General features: G+C 34.2%; 3 protein-coding genes across 3 annotated transcripts in view; 2 read left to right on the plus strand and 1 right to left on the minus strand.

Moving 5' to 3' along the window:
• The first annotated feature begins 743 nt into the window (after positions 1-743).
• Positions 744-16,708, plus strand: LOC149087000 (transmembrane protein 50A). Its single transcript, XM_089231213.1, has 6 exons — positions 744-998; positions 3,038-3,150; positions 8,006-8,073; positions 10,870-10,962; positions 16,339-16,399; positions 16,490-16,708. Exons 1-6 carry the CDS (start codon positions 900-902, stop codon positions 16,533-16,535), a joined length of 480 nt encoding a protein of 159 aa, XP_089087339.1. The 5' UTR covers positions 744-899; the 3' UTR covers positions 16,536-16,708.
• A 6,029-nt stretch (positions 16,709-22,737) lies between these two features.
• Positions 22,738-23,620, minus strand: LOC149087001 (histone H2A-like). Its single transcript, XM_089231214.1, has one exon. It carries the CDS (start codon positions 23,466-23,468, stop codon positions 23,043-23,045), a length of 426 nt encoding a protein of 141 aa, XP_089087340.1. The 5' UTR covers positions 23,469-23,620; the 3' UTR covers positions 22,738-23,042.
• A 618-nt stretch (positions 23,621-24,238) lies between these two features.
• LOC149087002 (sodium/potassium-transporting ATPase subunit alpha-like) overlaps positions 24,239-26,043 on the plus strand; it is an 82,343-nt gene continuing 80,538 nt past the window's right edge. Inside the window, exons 1-2 of the mRNA XM_089231218.1 lie at positions 24,239-24,350; positions 25,407-25,448. The gene's annotated coding sequence lies outside the window, so the exon portion shown is untranslated. The remainder of the gene's footprint in view (positions 24,351-25,406; positions 25,449-26,043) is intronic.

The following is a 26,043-nucleotide window of genomic DNA, read 5'->3' on the forward strand; positions in this document are numbered from 1 at the left end:
CAATTGGCGAGAATTAATCGCATTTGGCAATATTTAACGATAATTGACTGGATGTCCCGGTTTTATCTTATGAAAATTTGGTCACGTTATTCTCAACCTCACAAGACCCATCCTGAATTCTCTATCATCACTCATAAATAGAGTGACCATACGTCCCGCATTTACCGGGACAGTACCGTTTTTTTTCTCCTTTTCGGGGCGTCCCGACTTTTTAGCAAAAGTGACCCAGTTTTTACACGAAGCTTACTTGAATTTTTATTCTTTATCGAAGTCAAAGAATGAAATTATTTTACCACTCATAAATTATATTATGATAATTACAATTGTAAATAAGAATATTAATCTCTCACATTTGTCTTGGTGAACGTTTTATTTCGTGGAATTCATTTGAATCCATTGCAATTCGCAGTAATGCTTTATTTCCCTTCATTTTGATTTTTTTTAGTCATTTCTCCCATATTTGGCAACTTTGTTTACTTTTGGCAATAATTGGCAATGCCCCGTATTTGGAATCTCAATTTCCCGTATTTCTTCCGATAAAATATGGTCAGCTTACTCATAAATTACTTTTGCGAGATATTTAAGACATAATCCAGACTTTATAGTGTTAAAATTGTATTTTGGAGCAGAAAACACGATAAATAAATAAAATTTTGGTAATGTTGATGTGTTTGTTTATTGATCGTCTGTAGTCAATGCAGCTTTGTCTGTAGTAGTTTGCTCCCAGAATATTGCGTAACTTGAACTTGAATTTGTTGTCATTTTTTTTCTGGGGCGCACTTGTAAGAATTGATAAAAAAAATCACAATAGCTACTTGAAAAGTGTTTGAAAAATAAAGAGGAAGAGAAATTGTCTTTATCTCTCCAAGTGATTATTATTAAACAATAAACAGAGATAAATGGCGGGTTGTTTCGATAATATTCATTTCAATCGACCGGAATGGTTGGATCTCGGAGAGAAGCGGAACTCGATAGCATCTATCGCTGCTGGGACATTGGTTAGGTTTCCCTCTCGTATTCAGAATATATTGCCTTTCATATCTTATTTATATCATATCTATTTTCGGCAATATCTTACCAATCTTTGTGCTATAAATGCCACGCTTTGTTGATGTTTGTTTATTTACCTTCTCTTCCCTCCCGATTTGTTTTTATACCTATCGATTTGTTAATATATTCACGTACTTTGTGATATTTGATTACATTGCATCCACAAACATTTGTTTACTACTAGCTAATAAACGGCTTGAGAACACAGCTATAGTAGGCCTATAATCTTTGTAATGGCACAAAATTATTTTGTGTTATTTTTTATATTTAAAAATGTGTAGACCAGTTATAGTATTATCCCTTTTTGGCGATGAGTTGGCGAGTTTTTTTTTATTTTGTGAGGAAAATGTCTCAAAGCATGACAGGAGGGTAATTTTTCATAAGCGCAGCTTTTTTGCACCAAAATTGACAACCCTGACAGCGAAATCGGTATCTCGTCCCAGTCCACCATTTGAAAAATTCTTTTCGCAGGAAGCAAGCAGACCTACTACACGGTAATGACATAACGTAAAACTCAAGCATTCCCATCTTTACTTCAAAAAATGGGAGACATATGGCAGCATGAACACGAAACAAGTGCAGTTAGACGACATAAATATGTTAGGGACACACATACATTCAGAAAATACATTCTCTCTGGCATGTGCCGATTCGTCAGAAATTCCATAGAGGAATGTGCATGAGGTGCATGTAAATAGTAGTTAATGTAAGCATGTAAGGTGTAGTTAAATAGTAGTAAACAAATCAGTACAGTATTTCGTATTTTTGGCAACCTTTTATCAACCGCATATTTCATTAACCACTCAACTGCCATAGAAATCTTACATGATTGTTTGTTCCCCAGTGCTACCTTTTTTGTGCACATGGGCGTAAGTGAGACGCTGTGTTTAGAGAGCAGTAATGGCATAGTTTGAAATTTTAAAAAATGTTTGATAAGGAAAAATCGCAAAATTAAAAACTCAAAATGTAATACAAAAAGATACCAATAGCAACAAACTGACCATTACTCCTCACTCTGTCACCATGAGGGATATAAGATGGTTATTCAAAAGAACATGGGTTATGGCGGGGAAAAATCTGAGGATGTCCTCAGTCTCTGGCATCTCACTTCGAATGTGATATTATTGGTGACTTTTGAATGTAATGTATTCTATAACAGTGTGCATGTGGAACCGACCCCCCTCCCGCCACTCCGTCTCCCAGGCGATGCAAACAGCAATTCTCTGGAATATGAATAAAAACTCGGACTCACTATTTTCAAGTCAGGGCAAAAAAAAAAAAAAAACTTTCTGGGTTTAATAAAATGTAATTGCAGGATTAAAACTAAGATGGCTAGTTGCATCATCAATGGTGGGCAGAGGACGATGTCACTCTCCGCTTTTTGCACGAAGGTGCTGTAACAGCTGGCTGATGCAAAGATGAGTTTAGGAAAGAGAAAAACCAACTGCCCTTGCGGGGAATTGAACCCATGTCCTCTCACATTCAGTGCACACAAGCTCTAAGGAAAGATTAAGATATTTGCTACCGTTGTAAATCTAGTAGTCTAGAGCACGCACCCGGCAAGTCAGAGGACATGGGTTCGATTCCCTACAAGGGCAATTTAATTTTCTGTTTTCCTAAACTCATCCTTGCATCAGTCAGCTGTTGAAGAACCTTCGTATCAATGATGGTAGCAATATCAGAACATGAAGCATGCTTGACTCTGACAATATAAATATATTATGTTGCACGTACACTTGAGATGCGTGCACACACACACACATTTATTCAACATGTACCGAATCGTTAGAAATTTCACAGAGGAAATTTCAAAATGAGGCACATGTATGCTGAAGTAGTAGTAGTGATTTTTATGTAATTGAATCATAACTAAACCATCATTTTATATTGTTTTGTTGCAAATAATTGTAAATTCACTGGTGGTTTTTTTTTCTTCGTCAGTACGCCTATAATTTTACTAGATTTTGATTTTTTTTTTTTACAATAGTTTTTCACAGGTTGGTGGATCATTATTGATGTCGCCGCACGATATCCTTCATCTGATCAATTCAATCACGCTTATCATGTTTGCGGTGTGATGGGAACGATAGCACTGTTCATGTGAGTTGAATTGGATAAAAGTAAATCATATTTTGTCCTAGAAATGCCATGATATTTGTTACTGTTTCATTTTTGTCTGATGAGGAATGGAGAGGAATACAGCGAAACCTCAATTCAATGAGAGAAGTGGGTTCGGAGCACCTCAGATATCAAGAAATTTGATAAAGGCAATCCCTGAAAACAGTAAAAAAAAAAAACCGAATTTTTTAAAATTTAAATCAAATTTTTTTATTTAAATTAATTGAATGCATATTTTCAAATCACCTAACTGCTTTTTTCTCCTTAAACTACTCAAATTTAATTAAACATTAATCAATAAACTACAGGCAAAAAATATGAATACCAAAAATCTGTGTAACATGCAAAGCCATTGAGCCCGAATTAATTCATGCAACCCTTTTCTCTGAACAGAAAAGTGCTTTTATTAATGAGAGCTCTCCTCTTAATAAAAATGAATGTCTGGAGTCAACTTGGTATCACATACAGTGCAGGTTTTTTCGATTCACTCGATGCACAACTAAAAGGTCATTCAACATCATAGTCTATTGACGAGATTGTTTCTATTAACATTTATTACTGTTAAATTATACAATAATGAATATAACATTTTAAATTGTTAACATTTATTATTACGCGTTTCTGACTTGAATGATGTTGCTTATAATTTAAAACATTTGTATTCTTTCGCGGATTTAAAAAAAAACAAGCAAACTCTAGACCTTTCTCATTTTTTATTGAAAAATCTCAAGTCCAATAATATTTATGTTTGTGCAATATCTATTATTATTGTATCAGAGGTGGATTTAATGGTGGCGCACTGGGCGCTCCGACTTCTGAAGGGCCCCAGAAAACCCAAACTTTACACCTTTGTCTAATTCAAAACTGCCCAGTATTTTCTTTCACGCCCGGGGCCTCAACCAACTTTAATCCACCACTGTTGTAAGTAAGCAATTATGGAATAGAATTCAAGGCTTCATACAAAAAATAAATTTCCAGGTTTTTTTTGTTTTATTATCAGGGTAACCCTATTGTAATGCATTGAAAATACTTAGTGTAGTTATATCTGTAAGTTTAGCTCCCTATATTTTTCTGTATCGAACCCATTACCACACTATATTTTTCCATGCACAAAATCTAGAAAGAGAACAGCTATTTTTCTGCACTGTATCTAGGAATTAGATTCAAGTCTCTATATTTGCCAGATCTTCTGTACTTTTAATCACACACTTTACCACACATCATATCAATAACATAAATACCTTACGAGGTTACTTTTACTTCAATATCATTGAAGTTAATACAAAGTAAAAACAAAATTTAAATTTTGTGATTTAAAGCAGTGATTAAAAAGAAAAAAAATCAAGTGATTTAAATCAGCATAGGATGTCTGAAAATATAAAAAATTACTGCCTGTCAATCACAGGTGTGCTTATTTTGCCAGATGATAGCATTTTTCCAGAAAATATCCCATGCTGCTTCTAAAATTTGTTAAGCCAACGTGAATGACTCATTTTCAAACGAATCATGGGATCATGGTTTTTATTGAAGATCATTGCCTTTTCTTGCATATCGAATCTAGTGATAGAAAATTCTTGGACACATTGCTGTCAGAACCAAACCAAAACTGCCTTATTACGAAAAATTTTATTTTTCAGTCTTGTTTGCGTAAAACCTTTCAAATTTTACTTAGGCATTCTTTCTTATCTCTAACCATCCATTTCCCGGCGATTCTCTTGCTTGATTCTCCGTTTTTGAGTCTTCTAATCGTTAGTATTTCTTTTCCTCCCATTGATATTGCAACTCTCATGGCTGCAACAGTGAAAGGGATATGTGACTGCTGACCTTGTTCCTGCCATGTGTCATGGCTAATAAAGGTTCTACTTTTATATGTATTTGTCATTACAATTTGTGCATGTTTTGTAGCAGTTTCCAGTGTTTTTCAGGATTCATTAGGTTTGAGTTTGTACCCAGTGTGCTCAAGGTATCAAAATTTTTACTAGAAAAATCTAATAATGAATATAATGTGAAAAATCCTATTTAAGGATGCTCTTTATAACAGGGTTGGCAACCTTTTTTTTAAGTTGTGCCCAAATTTATAATGAGAAAATCTATGTGTCCCATTTTTATAGAACACGTACCCCCTCCCCAAATGCTTTTGTAAGAATGCTCGATTTGCCACTTTCTTTTGGAAGAAAATTTTGATAGTTTTGAGTCATATATCCAGTCACTGAAATGAATTCTTTTCTTCTCATATGAATAATAGTTGGCAAACATAAGGTGGTCTTCAAGTTGGTGCCTATAGTTGGACCCCAAAGCAGAATGTGTGGAAAAATTCACAAACATTGCAGAACAATCTTTGATAAGAATTTTGAGAAAATAACTCTTCTGTGTAGAAAACACTATTATGAGAAAGAATTTTTACCACATAATATTTTGTCAGTTGAGAGCTCATTTCAGAAAAATACAAACATTCTTCTTCGTTCCTAAAGAAAGAATGAAACTAAAATGCATTAATTAAGTTATCACACAATCATTGTTCAGAAGACCTGTCATACATTATAAGTTTGAGGCACAAGACATTTTGCCTGCAAGACATTCATGAGGAAAAGATTGTTCGAGAATCGAAAATAATTTCTTCAATTGAAAAAGTGAAAAAACTTCAATTATTGTGCTAACCCTACGCATGTCACTCCTTATGTCATGGTGTGCTGCAGACTGGCTAGCCCTGCTCAATAACAATAATTTTTCTAACAAGTAACAGGCGTATGGCATTTCACTGGCAAAGCATTGATCCCAGTGGCATACTTTCCATTTAGAAGAAGTATTTAAATCACGCATAGTATTCAGATATGTCATTTATGTTGCAAGGTATTGTATAGTTATTAAAATAAAAAAATAACTTTCTGTACAGGCACCCGGTGCTTAAAACCCCTATTAGAAAGTTGTTGCCTCGTCTTTCCTGAGGCTAAGAAAAAAAATTTCACGTTTCTAAATACAATATTCTCTTAGATATTTGAATTCAAAAATTGGAGAAAATTTGGGGAAAAAAAACTCTATTAAATGTGGATAAATGGGTTTTTTACCCAACTTCCCTCTTTTTTTTCAAATTTGAATATCTCAGTGGATATTGCACTTATCAGCATGATTTTTTTTTTTTGGCATCAGAAGTAACAGGGCAACAACTTTCTAACTTTGTTCTTAGGCACATAGGGACGATATAAAAAGTTGCTTTTTTATTTTTATTTTAATAACTACATCCCCTTGCAACACGTGAATGATATATCTGAATACTACCCATGATTTGGATACTTTTCCTAAAATTTGAAGTATGTCTCCAAGATATGCCATTCGCTCTGTTACCTATGCACCCTGTATAATGGTATTCTCTGTCATTAATATATTCCATCTGTAACAATATGTTTCTCTAGTCCCTTGAATATCATTATATGGGTGTTTCACTGTGTAAAGGCTCAATTATACATTTGGAGAGTTTACTAGCTATTCTCTAGCAAGTAAAGTAGCTGGCAAGCAAACCAGTTTAAACTAACCCTGCCAGTTTCAATTCCACATAACTAGTAAAATCAATCCCTAGATGCGTGAGTATCTCATTTTTTCCTCCTTTTTATTATATTGTGGTCTTTCTCTTTTGTTGCCAGCCAAAGTGAGTAGAAAGCTAAGTTGCCACACCCATATTGCATTTCGAAGATAGCAAAAACAATGACAAGTAGCGAGAAAAGTAGCTCACCTCACTTTACTCACTCCAGCAGAGCGAGTAAAACCGCAAGCAAGTAGCTGGTAAAATCGCCTAATGTAATTTAGCCTTAATATAGCACAACCCCTGGGCATGTTCACAATTTGTCAAGTTTCACTAGGAGATCTACTGAAACATTGTTAGAAACAAATCTCTAAAAAATGATTTTTTATCTTATTAATATTTACATTGTAGAATATTTTTCAAAGGGCATATCAAATAGAGGCATCCCGATTTGTGATTTGTCAAGATGATTATTATTAATATACGAGCATAATTTGTTCCATAAACATACTCGTTATCCGAATCACTCATGTATCGAAAAACTTTTCCTGCTGGGAAATAATGGAAATTCGGATGAGAGATTCATTCCACAACTATTCGTGTACATAAAAATAACTGATAAAAAATGTCATTAAATCAATCTGTATATAATGCCCGGCGCTGCCATGGTTTTCTTAAATTACTGGGAGGATTAAATAGAGAAACAGGAATAACCTATAACCAATAAAGGAATAACCTATTATACATAATACTGGCATCTTAAAGAAGTAAATGTATATATATATATATATATATATATATATACATACATTTATCTCTAAAACACATTTTTAGGGAACTACAGCATAAGTAAACATTCCAAAAGTGATTGTTGAGGCCCAGGAACCATTATTGCCCGACAGTTTTTAGCTCGTTTCGGGCATTTTCCCATCTCTGACAAGCTTTTAAAGTAGCCTATCGTTAATCCAGGGCCCGTTTGGTATATATGCAAAATTTGGCAATGATAGATCTAAAATTGCAGATTTGTATAGAAAACACAAACACACAGAGACAGATAGAAAATCAATTATATATATATAGATTATTTTCATAGCACATTTCAAAGTAAAAATCAACGAAATTATTTGCATTCTTTTTTGAAAATTTGATTCAATTTGAACAGATGTCTTTTACTCAAGATTTTTTTGGCTCTCAAAAAAATGTCTTTTTAACCAACTTTCAATTATTTTTTTTTATCTACACTTTCAAAAATTGTTTTGATTTTACTCTCTTGTATTTTAGCTAAAAATTGATTTTATATTTATATATATATCTCTCCAGGATAAACGCAGTTTCTAATGGACAAGTCCGTGGGGACTCTTATACAACTGGCTGTTTGGGACAAAGAGGTAGAAACTTACAGATCTTTTTTCAAAAGATACTCTCTACTTATTTCTTTGATTCATGCATTATTAGTAGACATACGTCAATTTTGCAAATAAAAAAATTGAAATTAAAAAAACAAAAAAAAACTTTAAATAAAAAATGTTGCATTTGATCATTAAAAACGACAGAATCTGTTTTTCAACTATAACTATGGCTGTTTTTTAGTTATGGCATGTTTTTAATTTAAATTAATAGCTGGCCTTGAAAAGTTGTCCAACATTTTCCCCTTCATATTTTTAGTTTGCTTCTGCTACTACTTAACTTTTGTTCTTTCTTTCAAAATGAATACAATTCCGGTCTATCGCCATAGGCAATTTAATACCTAGTGAGTTGTGCCAGAAGTATAAATGTGTGTACCTAACAGTCTGAGTGTGTATCTAGTGTTGTGCCTGATTTTTCAATGCTGCTGTCTATATTTCAGAAGTGAAGTGTAATGATTGAATATTTGTACCGTTTGTAGGGCCTTTGCTCTCTGCGGTGAGACTTTTTAACTGGGAGATCAGTTCGCATTTGTTTCTCGAAGTTGGAACAACAGAAAACCGACTTCAGCCAACCATCATTGTGGTACCTGTAGGGTTTGAACCTGGGACCTTGCAATGTGAGTGTGTCACTATGACCATCCAACTACCACAGCGGCCTGCAAAGAGCTAGAAATGGAGGTGGTTCATTTGTCAAAAATTATGACACTGGCATTGAACAGTGAAATGTAAACAAATCCCTTTAAAAAAAGAATGGACAAGAATGGAAAAAGGAATGGAGAATTTAAAATGAATGGGTGAAACAACCACCAAACCGTAGAGATGATATAGGTGCTGTCGCAGCTTCAGATGGCCAAGATATTTTTTTGCTAGTAGGCTTCATTAATTGTGTTGGATGTCATGCGTAGAGTCAATTTTTTATTTGAATGATTATCTGCTGCTGGCTTTTGCATAATATTGTGCCCTTCTTTAATTCACCATTCTCATTTGTCAAAATTTTCTGTCTTTTTTCAAAAATGTCTTTACTTAGGCTCTCAAAAGATTTAAAAACTATTAACTTAGTCCACAAAACTTGTGCAAATGGATAGTTTTTATCGTTCTGAATTTCCGATTCGCTCCATAATTTTCTTACAGAACTCGGAAGCAAAAGTGAACTGAACTCGCATTTTGTAACTTAGAACTTCATTTTAAAACTGAAGGAAGATTACCTGAACCAGACACATATTTTGCAAAACAATCACATGCAACAAGATGATCTAGTTTATGCAAGAGAATATTGGCTTTTGAGCACATAATAGGATGCAAGGCGCAAGTACCGAGCGATATTATGATCAATTTTTGCTTTTAAAACTTTGAAATTATTGCACTTTTGCAGAAAAAAAATAGAATAAATTTTTTTTTTGCATTTATCATATTTATTTTGTAAATTTTGTATTTATCGCTTCTATTTCCTAAACACAAAATTTACGCGTATCCTTAATTATAAGTAAAAGTTGCTCATTTAATTTGCAAATCTTAGAAATTCAATTATGAAGTCTCAAGTAAATTTTGGAGTTGACCTTAAAGAGATCCAAATATTCATAGTAGTATAGTGTTTCTGATAACAGTTTAACCAATTGGATAACTGTATTTATATTCAAATTATCCAAGTTCTAATGTATTCACATAGAGACAATTTTGCTAAAATGTGTGGTGACCTAGAGATGTAAAATTCTCAAGAATAATCTTTCGGAGAATATTCTCTGGTAGGACTACTATTATAAATAACTTGAGAATATTCTTATAAGTTCTTGATGAGAATATTCTCCTGTTATTTATAATATAGTTACGTATAATATCCTTGAGAATATTCTCTGGAAGGACTACTTTCATAAATTAATTGGGAATATTCTTATAGAAAATAATAAGAATTATTCTGAAGTTATTAATAATAGTGATTCCAGAGAATATTCTCGAATATTCTCCTAGATGAGAATATTCTTCAGTTACCGAAATCTTTCCAGAGAGAATTATCAAGAATATATGTCATAACATGTATTATAATAAATAGGCTAATCTCAATAAATAACTTGAGAATAATTAACTTCCTGTCAAGAAGATGGGAACATTGAAGTATGTAGAAAACAATATTAAAGTTTGAAAGCAAGAAAATTAAACCAACAGGGCTGCATTGCACAACTTTTAAAGAAATGTGAGTGATACAGAATTTAGGTGTATGTGCATTGAAAAAAAACAACAGTTCTGTATCTTCTTATAATGAAAGTGATTTTATAAGAATAGCTTCCTTTATCAATCAACTTTGATTTAATTTCTTTTGTTGTGAACTTACTTCTGAAAATTTATCTAATTTAAAAATAATTTTTTAGGTTTTAATCTAAAGGTTTCTAAAATCTTTATAACCAAACTTTTAAAACCTCTCATCATGACCTGGAGAATATTCTCAAAGTTGCTATTGAGGGTGGTTATACCAAAAATTGTTTTCTTGTAAATGTTTCAGGGAGTGGAAACTGATTTTTTCACAATATAAACAAAATTAGTAAAAAAATTTTACATTTTTTAAAAGAAAAATGAATATTCTCGATTATTCTCCAATATTTTCATCCCGGAGAATATTCTTACCTCACATCTCTATGGTGACCTAACATGCACATACATTTTCATGCCTGAAAGTTGGTCACCCAAAACATAGGCGTTAGTGTGCATATAAATTAGCTAAAACATGTATTTATGAGTCTTTTTTTAGCCTTTGTTTTATTATGGCTTTGTATTGCTTTATTGCAGGTGCCAGAGTATGGCTGTTTCTAGGCTTTGTCTTAGGCTTCGGAGCTCTGATTGCTTCGTGCTGGATATTGTTTGGAGGCTATGTCATCTCTCGTAAGTTTGAATAAACAATTATTTTTATTTTATTTTTAATATTTGTATTGTGTATTTCCTGCTGTTTGCATGAAAACTCTAATTACAATTTAGGAAGTAATCTATATTCACTGAGATACCAATATTGATGTGCTTATAATGCTGTGGACAAATCGATTGCTAGAGCATGTATTTTTCTTTTTTTCAACCACATTCATCACACTAGCATATAAAGCAGGGAATTGGGCCTATAATTGTTTGGAGATTTATGCTGCCCTGTTGTGTGTAAGGTTTTTTGATGGGGAAAATGGTATTCAATATTTATCCAAAGCAAGAGTTCGTGTATTATAGAGGAACTTAGATAAAATAGGACAGTAAGACTGAAATAAAATTCAGTTTCAAATAGGTTCCCATTTTACAAAAGTGCACATGAAAGCATTGATCCTTTATGAGACTATCTTTTGATCCTGTTCAATGGAGGTGTGTGGTTTTAAACTAGTTTCACTGCATTTAGTTTTGGCACGTCAGAAAAAATTTATGAATGTTATAAATATGATCATTTTAAAAACTATTATAAACTTGCTGTCTTCTCTGGCTTCCATTAATTCCACTAGTAATTATACTCAGTATGGTGGATCCCATTCCAGACACATAGGGAGGGTGAAAGAGAAATCTACACTGCATTCTTTTATTTTGCCCCCTCCTGTCCAGAAAATTTACAGACCAACAATTCATTGCTGTGGGAAAATTCACTGACATCAGTGATTGAATGAGTGAATAAATGATTGTGTGAGCAAGTGAATGGGTGAGTGAATCAATGAGCGAAACCGGCCTGTCACTTGAGCTAGCTCTCCCAAGGTCACTCAGTCAATCACTTGGTAGCTCATTCTATCACTCACTCAATCACTTGGTAGCTCATTCTATCGCTCACTCACTAGGTTGCTCATTATATCATTTGCTCATTCACTAACTCAATCACTCTCAGTAGGCCAGTCACTCACTTGATCTCTAGGTCACTCATTTATTCCCTAGGTTACTCACTCACTAGGTCGCACACTTTGCCATTCTCTCACTAGATCACTCATTTGACCATCAACTTACTAGGTTGCTCACTCTGTTATACACTCAATCACCTGGCGCTCACTCTGTTTATGCTCGCTAAAGTAAGGGCGGGCCCTACCACTGGGCCACCAGAGTACGGCGCTCACTCTGTCACTCGTTTCCTCACTATGTCATAGCTGCCAAGTCTCCCGAATTTTAGCTTCATCGCTCGACCTCCCGAAAAGTTTTTAGGGAAGTTTTACAAACCCTCTGATGGTAACAAGAAAATTGTTTGTCTTATCGCGCAGGGAAATGGCTTAGCAGCCAATAGTCCTGGATAATAATTGAAGATTATAGTGACGCGCATATGGTGAAAATTTCTTTTGTTGAAGTTACGTACGTGCGATATAACAAAACATGAATACTGATAAGCAAAAACATATTTAATCAATTTTAAAGGTACTTATTCCGATGAATTTCCTTTCATCAAACATTCCAGAAGAGGGCCGACTTTTCCTTTTTGTACAAGTTGTGTTTCGGACATAAACATCGGTCATGGAAAGACTGCCATCATCACTCGTGAAATGGAAAAAAAAATCAAGCAAGTGTCACAAAAAGTCAGTGTTCTTCAAAAATTGACGCTTTTCATCACGCAAAATGTTTGTTGACAGCGTTGTGATTGAACACAATATTTATTTATTTAGATCATTTTGAAGTTTTGGCCTCCAATTTCACTTGTTTTTCGCATAGGAATTTTATTCCCAAGAGTTTCAACTTCCATGTGTGTAAAATCCCTATTTTAATTTGACTTCAGTTTTTGAGTAGGGATTTCATTCCCTACACTTTAACTTTTATGTTTGGAAAAGCCCTATTTTATTTGGAAAAATCCCTATTGTATTTATTAGGGAGTGGTTTAAGCATAAAATACGGGTTTGCGCGAAAATCTCCCGAATTTTCATTTTCAAAAGTTGGCAGCTATGCTATGTCATTCACTCTCACTGGCTTACTCATTAACTAGGCCACTTACTCTGTTACTCCCTGACTAGGTTGCTCACTCTGTAGCAATCACCAGGTCATTCACTTACTGACTAGGTCACTCGCCAGATCTCAGCCTACCACCGCTTATCATGACACTCACTCACAAGGTCACTAACTCTGTTTTTAGGTTGCTCACTCATCAACACCAACCACTCTGTGAAACTGTTGTCTGAATTTTCCATCCATGAATTGTTGGTCAGTAAATTTTCTTGGTGGTGAATTTTTTGTAAGCCCCCTATTTCTAGCATGCCAATGAGACCATTTTTTTTTTTTTTGAATATTCCCCAATACTCTAAATAGAGATACACCAAATTTGTTGCCAAAAGCCTGTACGTTAGGTTAATATATTTTTATTGGGTGGTCCTAGCGTTTTCCTCAAGTGAGATCTGCTGTTTCAGTCTGGCCAACCCAACAACAGCCCACTCCATATTCTAAGGAAGCTGTTCTAGTGTAGTGTCTCACATACATTGTGTAAGGAGCTGTGTTTTGCAGGCTTCTAGTGTGACTGTACTCTGGTCCAAATCACACATAAATGATAGAGACTTGTGTTTCACAGTAGCAAGAAATTCTGAAGGATCTGAGGTATTGTTTTTCAAAGATATGTACACAGTAGAAAGTCAGAACTTGTTTTCTCACTCTCTCTCTCATTAACTTGGGATTTTGGTGATTAACTCTAAATTGAAAAAAACAAAATGATTCTGGTCCTTCAATTGAAGCTATGATGCTGTTTGATTAGTTTTTGTTTTAACATTTATTTTTCATATTAACTTTTTAGTTACTTAGCTTTTCATAAGAATGATAAAAGTCGTTTGGTTGCAGAACTCATCAAGTGTGATCACAATTTTTTTACAGAAAGTGAAAAAGAAAGTTTTGTAGAGCGTATTTTTTGAGCTGACTGCTGGAAATTTAAAATTTTTACGGCATAATGCCAGCATTTTAACAAGCGGTCAGCTTGAAAAATACACACTCCAAAATGTTTTTTTTCATTTTCTGTGAAAAAATATGAATAGCACTTAACGAGCTTCACAACTGGACAACTCATATATGATCATAATTTCATCCATTTATGATGGCAGTGATCCAGATTTCCATTTGTTTTGACTAGGGTTACCAGGCATTCTATTTTTTAACGTAATTTTAAGCGTCTTCCTATGTTTTGGGAAATTTACCCTTTTGTCCTCCTTTTCCGGTTTTTGGAATTATTTTCATTTTTTCCTCTTGAGGAAAATTTTTAATCCCCCCCCCCCCCCAACTCTGAAACATATCTCTTCATTAATACAAGTGTTTTTATGGGGTTTTTCTCACATGCATCGACCAATAGCTGTCAACATTTTCAGAATTATTTGTTTTTGTTAGCAGTTTCATTTTAGTTGGAAAAAATTGTTGTGTGAATGGATTTATTGGTCAGTATAAGAAGTGGCACCATCTTTTGTAAAAATTGGAAAAAGTGGCATTATTAAGGGTGTGCACAGGCATCCTTCTTACTGTTTTCAAGTCTGGTTACCCTAGTTTTTGTGACAGATTTAATTAAAAAAAAAAAAACACTATTTTTTTACTCCATTGCGACCAGGTGCAGATTTTGTTTTGCTGCATGTAAGCTATTCAAAGTTTGCCACCCTGGCCCACCATGTAAATATGCCCGTCTTTAAGTCACTCTTTTCATCACTCATATGTTTCATATTGTCTTAGTCATTCTTTTGGTTGCTCATTGACATGGTCCCTTGCTCTCTAGGTCACTCCCATGCTCAGTCTCTGCCGTGGCACTCACTCTTTCAATCATAACTGACCTGGCACCTCAATCTCAAGGTCACTTACATGCTTTCACACTCTCTGTGTCACTTCTTTGGTGGCTAACTCACCTGTTTTTGCTACTCTTTTCCCTTCCTACTCTAATTTTCTGAACTAAGTTTGCCGCTCTGGGGTATAGCGCACTTAGACACCCCCCCCCCCCCCCATAAGTACGTCTAAGAATATGTGTAGCATCAAATAATTTCGATTTTGAAGAATACCAAGACATTTTTAAGTTTGTGTCTTTGACAGGGCCATCTTAAGAGCATTATGGGCCCCATGGGCAGTGATTTGAAAATATATTGTAGAGGGTTTATCATAATATTGGAGGCAGCAGTTTATATTTGAGTATAGGCATTTTTTGGTCAGGATTTGCAAACAGGACTTGAAAAAATATTGTTGTAGAGGGATTTATCATTATAATGAATATTGTAGTGAGGTTTCACTGTAATTTGATTTTGTACAGTTTGTCAAGTGTATAACATTTCAAACATGGTAGACCAGGGTGACTAAAAAATATATATTGGCATATTAAATTACAGGCTGCCATATCTGCCAGTGTGAAAGGTCATTGTGTCCTGAAAAATCAAAAGCAGCCTTTTTCTTCGGGTTTTTGTGGCACCCAGATATTTGTGATTTGTTCAAGACTAGAGCTTGACAAATTAAAAAATTTTTAGGCACCAAAAAAATTTCTTAAGGGCCCCAACAATCATTTTAATGGGGTTTTTTTAGCTTTTCCAGGATTTTATATACTTTTGCTATGTAAAAAAAGACTGTCATGAGAGCAGAGAATTTAATGTCATCCATATTGTTATGAAAATTATTGATAGTACATTTAGTTGAGAACCCCCTTAAAATTTAAGCTTAGCAATGTCCTGTTTCCAAACGAAAAATCCGAAGGTGTGGAGTGAAACATCTGGAACATTGGTTTTCTGTCTATCTGGTGGCACCGCCAATTTGGAAACTGAAACAAAGTTTTCTGAAATCGTTTTTTCTCGAAGCTTCGACCATACCCATAAAAGGTGATGTGATCGCAAGAGTGGGTCAGAGTTGTTGGACTTTATCCTCAATGCGAAAACTCTATTTGTCATGTAAATCACTGTTTTCTGTAAAATAAATCTGCGCCATCCTGCAAATTGTTCCTCTTCTCATTTCAAGGACTTGCAAGAAATTATCCGGAGCAATATAGCCTCCAATCAAACAATTATGTACAGAATGTTTTAGGCGCCACGGGACCTTGGATTTATCAAGACATGGTCTTTTTTTTGCTTGTTATTCTTTGTAATGCATGAATGCTTATCATGGGTGCACAACCTTCAGTCTGCAGAAAGTGTAATTGAGAAAAAGAGGAATATTCGTTATATCAGTGTATAGAACATTCATGATTTACATACGAATTAATGGCAGTGACCTCTTGCTACTTGAAAAGGTTGTGCATCCCATGTTGAATATGAAAGTAAGTATCCAAGAACAAGTTTCAGTACTGATTTATGTTATTTTAACTCACAATATTTTATTTCTCTTATTCAGATAAGGACCCTCAATGGCCCGGGGTTGCCGTTTTCTTGCAGAATACTTTCATATTCTTAGGGTAAACAAGACTTTCACTTTAAATTTTTTTAATGAAAATTCTGAACCAAGTGCAGTTAATTCAAATACTCACTTGATATTTGTTTTTCAGAACTCTTGTATTCAAGTTTGGCCGTACTGAAGATCTGTGGGGGTGAGAGACCCACACCTGTGTGTCAAAGCCGTGGTTCAGTTAGATTTCCTATAGTGAGAGTGTTTGTGTTTTGTCCGAGTATTCTGACCCATAGTTTTCATCAGCGCTTGTTTCCTCCCTCTCATATTGTATATACAGCTGCTATTTGAGTTTGCAATTAAACTTTGGAAAACTGAATGCTTTTGTTTCTTTATTAGAAAGGGTGAATCATCTGTCAGACGAAAAGAGATGATAGACAATCCTATAATTTCCATTAAAGCAGACGTTCTGAAACTGTGCACTGCCATCGCTGTTGAATTTCACACTGACAAAGGTTTCTTGACGGGTTTCTAAAGCTGGTGCCACAATAGAAAAAGTTTGGGAACCCCTGCAATATTCAAGCATTTTATACACGTAAAGTTTTCCCTTAACCCTTGGAAGACATCCCCAGATGATCAGCGTAGTAACCTGCTCAATCATCCTGTCATGATCTGAATTTTTTCCTTTCAACATGAAGTTGTTAAAATGACGTAAGCAATATGCAGTAAAACCTATACGAAACGTCAACAGACTGAAATAATCCGTTATAAACAGGTTTCACTATATATTCTATTTGCTATATTTCATGAGATGGTCGAGAACAGGTAGCCATAAAACAATGTTTTGCATTGCTCTGAAACAAGCCCTCTCCGACCAAATGTTCTGCAGTAAAAATTCCATAAAAGTGGTTTCTACTTTTTTCTAAAAATTCTCAGACTGTTCTGCGACATACATTACTTTAGAGCAGCGGTTCTCAACCCTATTTGACTCGCTGAGCCCTTTTTTACAAAAAATTCTATGGCGGAGCCCCATTATTTAATTATTCATCAAAGTTACTGATTTATTTTTACTATTTAAAAATATTACAATTATTTCTTAAATTTTACTGTTTTTATCTATTTTCCACAAGCGGCCGCGGAGCCCTTGGAGAATGCACAAGGAGCCCCAAGGGCTCTGCGGAACACCGGTTGAGAACCGCTGCTTTAGAGAGTGCCTGCCTTCCACCAACCACTATTTTGCCTGTGGTTATGGGTTCGAATCTAGATTTTTTGTTTGCAGCAGCCCTAGTAGTAAGATGCTCGTCTTCCACTATGAAGGTTACATCATGGTCCAGTTTAAATCTGGACAAAGAACAAGCAAAATTTACCTACTGAGCCTGTAGTCTATGCCTTAATTTCCCGCCCAACTCCATTGGCTGGAAATTGCTGTATAGCGATATATGACCAGAGATGGTGTGCAGTAAAATAGATATTCTTTGTATATATTTTTTAAAATTTACGTTATACCGCGAAACCTATACAAAATAGAACGTCAAGAGAAATATTTCATTTTAGCCGGGTTCCGTATTATAAAAGTATTAATCAATGAAGGGACTATTTTTTTACTCTCAAGACAGGTTTCCTATCACATACTACGTCCATTTCAGATAGGTTTCACTGTATTTTGCAATGAATAAGTTTAAGGGATATCTGCCGCATTCACAAAAAATAGATTCTATTTTTTGCACTGCCATTTTGAGAGAAGCATTTCTCAAACTTATTCACACAGCCTAGGAATAAAAGATCTAAAATCGATCAGAGGATGATGTCTCCATACAAAGTTTTTTTTAACAGCTGGCTGATGCTAAGACGTGTATAGGAAACTCTCCTTGTGTTCGTCTTTTACACTCACCCTGGCAAGTGAGAGGATGGCTTGATTCCTTGTAAGGGCAGCTGAATTTTTTCATCCCTAAATTCATCTTCCCATATTAGCCAGCTGTTACAAACCTTCACATCTTATATTGTCAGAATCTTATTCAAATAACTTTCTTGTCAATACTATAAGATTTAAGCACACCCTCTAATTGGCTTTATTTTCATTAGCGGCCTGAATGACTTATGTTATTCTTATATTTGAACCTCAGAATACTAACTCTACGTCTTAGGCCGGGATTACAGTCTAAAAGTTCGTTTATAAAACTTGAAAAATGCAACCAATAGTAATGATCACGGTATATAACTTTCTTCAGCAGATACCTTTAATTTCAACGTTTAAAAAAAAAAATTTTTTTCCACGGTAGCCTGGAGTTTATCAAGCCAAGAATAAAACTTAACCAAGCAATTTTATAGTTCAGCAGGATGGGATAAACTGTTTTTGATTGCGTTGGTATCCAGGGCTGTCCCTTCCACTCCAGAAGTACTTTTTTTAACACACCAGGACTGGACAAATCTCAGGTCACCATAGCAACTACAAAAAATATGTATCGGTACCTAAATTTTTTTTTAAATGGTTGCTATTCGGACATAGGGTGACAAAATTTCTGATATTAGCTACATCTCTTGACGTTGGAAAACCGTTTTCTGTAACCCTATAGAATACCAACTATAAAAAACAACTGCCTCTACGTTTCTGGCACAGTTAATATTCTAGGGTTAAGCAAAATACCATGCTTGGCTTCTAAGAAATTAGGTTGGTGCTGAAATATTTTTCCATGACCAACACAAGCCCCTGCATGCCTTAAGACAGCACAGATACCATTTCAAAATCCAAATATATGAATGTAACCCATAAGGATGGGATGAATAGCAGAATAAGGAATATCCTGCTAAAGTTTGGGCCAAATATAAACTTTACTAATAGAATACTAATTTTAAAAAAAAGCTGATAACGTGTGGTTTATAAAATGCCTATATCTATATTTTTTATAAAACTTAATTAGTAATTAAAAAAAATGAATTTTATTTATGCAAACTATTGAAATATTAAAAACTGGTAATTATATGGCATTGTCAGTATCATGATAATCAAATTTCAATAACATTGCACTTTATATATAATTACTTAAAATCAATTTTTCTCCCTACAGGGTTGAGGTTTTGGACAGGACACATGGGGGAAAAACTGTCCAAACCCTTCAAGTTTCAAAATGTTATGCGGAACCTTTGGTTTTTTTCCCATGATCCTAACACAAAAAAATAAAAATACTTGCAGAAAATGAAAAAAACTAACGATCAAAAAGGTGTCATTTAGTTTTTTCTAAGTTGATTGTTTCATCAAATTTATGGTTTTAAACTGGAAATCTGATGGTGAATTAATACTCCTATAACTGTTTAAATGAACACTGTTTTCAATTTTTCTGTTTGTTGTAAATGTTATTTTTACTTCACATCTTATTTTTCATGTACGATTATGAAGCAGGTACTGTATATCTAGGACAGTGCTTGTTCAAAACCCTGCCGAATCTGTCCAAAAAAAAACCATTTATCTTTAAAAAATATATTATATTGAAGGTACCACAACATGCATAGTCAGTTATTGCAAAACTAAACAAATATTTTTTATTAGATACCAATATAACGTGAATAAATATCAATTGTGTAGTGTTTATTTAATGCAAATTGTTCTATTTTTAACTTTTCAAATGAACTCTATATTACACAATTTTCAGAAACTAATTATAAAGGAAAATATCCGAAGAAAATGAGGCCACTATGTAGCACCTACACATGACTAACAGAACACAATTTCACACACTGATTATGCCTACATGATAAGAGACTTCCCCAAAAAATTGTTTTGCTCATATGAGGCTAGAAGCTATTTCACCGAATAAATTCAAGCTATATATATACAATTCTATCACATGTGAATGTGATAGAATTGTTACGAATTCTATCACAAGTTACGAATCACAAGTTACGAATCAATTGAACGAATATTTTCAAATTTTATTTTAGAAATCTTGGCACAGATAAGGCAGTTAAATTAGATGTGTTATCAAACATTAAAAGACACAGCTGCGCTTGATTAGTGTGGTCAATTATTACGCAAGTTTAATTTCATTCTGTATATACAGAGATATCTATTGGATTTTTTTCTAATTTTCATATGCGACAAATTTCTATCCCATTCTTGTATCTTTCATGTTCCCCATAAACCTAATATTAACCTCAAGACAGTTTTCATTTGCTTGATAACCTGATAGTCATAACCCTTTGCACACACCATTTTGAATTTCAAAACATTATATATAATGTAATTTTTATACTACATAAATTATATTATCAAGTTTATTATTTGATTATAAAAGTTACCTCTTCAAATTGTCAAGTTTTTTTACTTATAAATAGGTTTCTGGACAACACTGTAAATACAATTTTTTTACTGTACTGCCTATATATATAGCTGATGTAAAAATGTCAATAATCACTTACTCCCATTAACAATACATAAAATTCACGAATAATTTTCCCCTCTTTAAACGTTTTGTCCCTTTCAATAACTATGCAGACTCCCACCTCATTACAATAAGATACTTTGTTTTATATTATCCCTATGCCAGAAATTCACCCAGACAAAAACCTTCCATAAAAAAAAGGATTTTACACCACAGAAAATAACAGCAAATTATCAATTTATGGGACAAAATTCCAATTAATACATCTCTAAAATCCGATGTACTTAGATTTACACGGATATATTTGTGGCCAAATACCTCAGCATTATTCACAATTACTTCAGTCATACAAAATTAGTAAAATGAGAAAAAGGCAGTTGAATTTATATAGCCCTCAATAAATTAACCTCGAGTGATCTAAACAACATGCAAGCACGCGAATGACTAGAGCTTTAGACACAGGTGTACTTGGATCAGAGAACGGTAGAAAATAGTCAAGATGAGACTAGAGAATGGGAGATAAGCAGAGGCGCATTCGTAGTTTTGCTGTCTATATATGTTCTTTGCCTCTTTCAGTAGCTTAATATACGAATCCTCTCTAGATACGTCCTTCAGTAATGAACTTTAGATGTGTAATTTATAAGCACTTCTACTTTATAATAGGAAACAAAACAATCATTATTCCAGAAATTCACCTTCACATAACCTCTTTGATTAACCTCTGACAGCACGCAGTAAAATATAATAGGTAAATTTTTAATTTGAGAAAAATTTAAATAAGTACAATCGATACACTTAGCTTCCAAATACTCATCTCACTAACAATTAGGACATATTTATTGCTCTCTGCAACAAGGTCACAAATTGACCCTTACAGTAAGTAATATTTTTCCTGGAGACTACCCGAAACATTACTGTTGTTTAAAAATATAACGCAACTGCGAAATTTTTTCTATTTCAAGATTGAGGACTAAAAGAATTTTTTGCATTATTCTCCCAACAGCCGACTGAAAATACTCTACAGCAAAAATTTTAATAGTATTTTTTACACTTTTTTTGAAATTCTTCTGCAATACAATGCAACAACCAAGTCTACTTTGGGAGTCGTGGGTCTCAAACGTTTACACCATGACAGTCATTCAGACAAATACATTCTTGAGCAAATGTTTTAATAAATATTCCCCAATGTTTTCCACATTGTTCTGCAGCAGCTTTATTCTTGTCGCAGGCTTATATTTATATTAGCCTTAATATTACATATTTAAACAGCTTCATTAGCCAGATAAAATTAAAAGATTTTTACTTCAACTTTTAGGTTTAGGGAGGGTTTATTTTTAAAACCAAGGTTAGAAAAACTAAAAAAAATCTACATTTCAAGAAACTAAATGTGTTAGATTTTCAAGAACTTAATTTTTATAGATTAGAGATAGTTAAAATTTAGTTTTGAAATGCTGGTTCCAATCCAATTATACATCAAGTTTTAATTTGTTAATGACAACCTTTCTTTAACCTCAATTTTACTAGCTGTAACTTGCATAAGAAAATTATGAAACTCACTTGCTTGGATAATAAAAGAAAAAAAATAAAAGTCAAAGGGTATAGCCCGTTTTCAATACTCCTCATGAATTATTCAACAAATACATGCTCAAGTATACCTACACTCATGCCCTAGCAAATCCAGTGATCATTAAATCCATTGAACTTAGGAAAATTGTAATACTATAGGCTCATTTAGATAAGAAAACTTATCAAATTACATTGAAATTATCAGCAAAATAAAACTGAAAGAGAAAAGTCACTTCATTTCCCTTATTTACCTATATAAAAATCTTGCATATAAGCAAATACTTCATTACTGTTCATTTTACTATAAATGTTCGACCTTTTCATACACCATATAATATATATGCTCTCCACTTTCCTAAAACCACCCCAAATAACATGTATAAACTGGAATTTTTTTCTCTCACCAAAACATACTTATCTCACCTACACATTGAAATAGAATACACCTGAAAATGCACATTAAACGTGATGAAACAATGGGATTTATTACAGGAAAATATTACATGATCTTTAAAAAGAAAAAAAAACAGGTTTCCTCCCACCATAATCTGAAAAAAAAATGAACATGCTTCACGTACGCGAACATCATGAATACTTTTCAAATAAAGAGAAAATTGGGCGGAAAGAAACGAAATACACATGGCGGCAGTATCGCTGGTCATTTCACATACAGTGACATACTCAAATGTCCTTATTCGTAATATTTTAAACGTAAAAAAAAAAAAAAAAATAAGAAAAAATATATATAGTCTACAGTTCAACCTTTTTTTATTAGAACTCCTGGCTGGGTCCACCTTTCTTGCCAGCCTTTCCACCGCCGCCGGTTCCAGGTTGACCAGTCTTCTTTGGCAGGAGCACGGCCTGGATGTTGGGAAGGACACCTCCCTGGGCGATGGTCACTCCGGAGAGCAGTTTGTTCAATTCCTCGTCGTTGCGGATGGCCAGCTGGAGATGACGTGGGATGATACGGGTCTTCTTGTTGTCCCTGGCAGCGTTGCCGGCCAATTCCAACACTTCGGCGGCTAGATATTCCAACACGGCAGCTAAGTAGACTGGAGCTCCAGCACCGACTCGCTCGGCGTAGTTTCCCTTGCGGAGCAGTCTGTGGATACGACCGACTGGAAATTGAAGACCGGCACGGCTGGACCTGGTCTTTGCCTTGCTTTTGGCCTTTCCTCCCTTGCCTCTGCCCGACATTTTTCACCGATTAAGATCTACCACACGAAATATCAACTCAAAAATAACGTAACAAAGGACTCGCGAGTAGCACTACTTCACCGTACAGAGTCTCAGATCGAAATGGCGCAAATTCCCGCCTAAACGGACAATAGAAGGCGGGATGCCGATTTGTTTCGACCAATCGGGTGGCTCGTTCCTATATATGCGACCCGATATCAAAGCGGATATCACTGATTGGTGTAGCGATGTATTGCCGCAAAATAAAAACCAAACTTCAACATGACATGTGACTCCAACAAGTGAGCCAATCAGAGAAGTTCTCAGAAAGCGTTTTTACATTTTAGGAAATAAGAAACAGTTCGTGATTCATAGAAAACGCTGATTTTCAAGAATCTGGTAAGTTATCTCATTTGCTTAAACAAACATATTTGATGAAATGAAGCAATATGCAATAGGTTTTAAATAAAAACTGCTTCAGAATGTATGTGTGGGTTATATAGAAACTCAAATATTTTTCAATTAATGATTTTTGCGTTTTTTTCCCCTCATCAAAACTATCCGAGTTTAAACGACCAGGCCCGATTTCAATTATGTCGTTTTCTGTGACTATTATTCAGTCATCTGCTATCACTACCGATTTAACCAGACTGCAAGTTCAGAGCAAATTCCGATCGGCTGGACATGAAAAGGAATTTTCCAGTTGCAATTTCTACCCAGACGTGTATAGGTTATAGTTTCTCACTTGTGGTTTTGGTGATAGATGGCAGCACCATCTGAACCCTTGACGCACTTCACCACGTGCATAAGACCGTTAGATATTTAAAAATATAATATGAAAACCAAGAGAGAGGAAGAGACACCCATTTCTCAGAGAACTGTTTCAATTAAAGATGATAGCACGTAAGTTTTAAAGAAATCTCACAAAAATTAACTTGTTTCCTTTAATAGATGGCGCTCCAGACATCAACTGAATCTACATAACCCTTTTGGTAATAGTTATATGTTTTGCTTGATAGCATCATTTCCGGAAATGGCACATAATGACAGTTTGGTTTGATGGAAAGATTGTTCGATTTAAAATTGTTTTTGTTCAATGAATTTGCTTGGGCTTACTCTTATAAGCTCGGGCCCTTTGAAATTTTTTTTTTCAAAGTATTCCCCTTATGTAAGGCATAAAAGGGAAGGGCACGTGGGCTGAGCCTAATATAAAAAAAAGGCAGCTAAATTGTGGGTGCATGTGCCCCCTTTGCCCATGCAAGAAACAGGCCCTGGAATTGTTCACTTTTTAGACATTAGTTCTAATGCTAGTTTTCTTAAAACATTCTAGTCTCGTATTTTGAGGAAAAGCTAACTCATCACACTGGCTGAGTAAGAGTACAAAAACGAGTTTACTCATTACTGGTGAACGCCATGTTGATTCGTTTTTCACTCACCCCTGAAAATACATGTACCACAAGTTGGGAAACTGCACTAACTGGAATCGTCATATAGAACCAAATGTTTCATTTGATAATGATTAACAAAGAACCAATTTTTCCCAGTGAGGATCGATTTCATCATGAGTATCTTTCGGCAAAGAATATTTATACATTTCTATTAAAATATTTGGGTTGAAGATTATTTTATTAAAATGTGTTTGCACAGTCAAGGGTTAGGGAAATAAATGCTCGAAATAATGATCCCAGTAATAGACCCAACCAAGATTGCAAGTTATACGCAAAGGACCAATGAAATCCAAATTTTGGCAAGTTGATCAATTTAATAATTTATTTATCATATAGTGTCAAGTATTATTCATAAGTCGAGTCAAGTTTCATATTCAATTTTAGCTCCGACAAAAATTTCAAACAAAACACATTTATTGCAAACAATCTTATATTTATAAGATCTATTTTTGGAAATTCGAAATTAACAGTAAATAATCTTTTTTTTTAAGGATACATTTTTTCTTTGTAGATTTCTGTACAGACATTATGGTAGCCAAAATTCAACAGTCAAGTAAGTGAAAAAAACATATAAAATTTTAAGTTTCTTTTTTCAAATGTTGTGCATTAAATTGAAACTAAGATGTGATGTGACATGCATTTTTATACTAAACAAACATATGAATTAATTCTAAATTTAAAAACAAATCTAAATTATCAATCAAAAACTCTTCCAAACTCAGTACTAACAAATGTTGGGATTGTTTTATCTCGCTTTTTTTAACCAGAGAGTTCAGACCTATCTTCAACACTCACATAATCCTTGAATTTGGGGGCTGAACTCTCAGAGGCAAAAAAAGAATATCTGAAGCGAGAATCCCCCTCCCTTCCCACATTTGTGTCTGAAAATACTTTACAGCAATTTCAAACATAACTTTTACTTTAGTTAGCCTTGTGAATCAAATGTAAAGAAATCATTGTTCTTAAAATTCAGTACGTTACAGTCAATTTATGAAGTTTATGCACAGCCAGGGGGGCCAGGAATTGCCGGCTACATAGCTATAGATAAACTTTAGCTACAGTCAGATCTCGAGTCTATTATTTCTAAAATCTCTCCATAAAAATTTCAGTTTTTAAAAATCTTGTTAGCATAGTTGGCGAATTGGATT

This window comes from Pholcus phalangioides, unplaced genomic scaffold (assembly GCF_987345545.1).
Source record: "Pholcus phalangioides strain wild (caught in Gottingen) unplaced genomic scaffold, Ppha-v1.0 ptg000004l_1, whole genome shotgun sequence".
Classification (NCBI taxonomy): domain Eukaryota; kingdom Metazoa; phylum Arthropoda; class Arachnida; order Araneae; family Pholcidae; genus Pholcus; species Pholcus phalangioides.

Bases quoted from the DNA above. Each gene is read 5' to 3' on its own strand.
- LOC149087000 (XM_089231213.1), top strand. From the start codon at position 900: ATGGCGGGTTGTTTCGATAATATTCATTTCAATCGACCGGAATGGTTG. The intron at 999-3,037 runs GTTAGGTTTCCC...TTTTTACAATAG, and splicing joins CTATCGCTGCTGGGACATTG to TTTTTCACAGGTTGGTGGAT. The intron at 16,400-16,489 runs GTAAACAAGACT...TTTGTTTTTCAG, and splicing joins AATACTTTCATATTCTTAGG to AACTCTTGTATTCAAGTTTG.
- LOC149087001 (XM_089231214.1), bottom strand. From the start codon at position 23,468: ATGTCGGGCAGAGGCAAGGGAGGAAAGGCCAAAAGCAAGGCAAAGACC.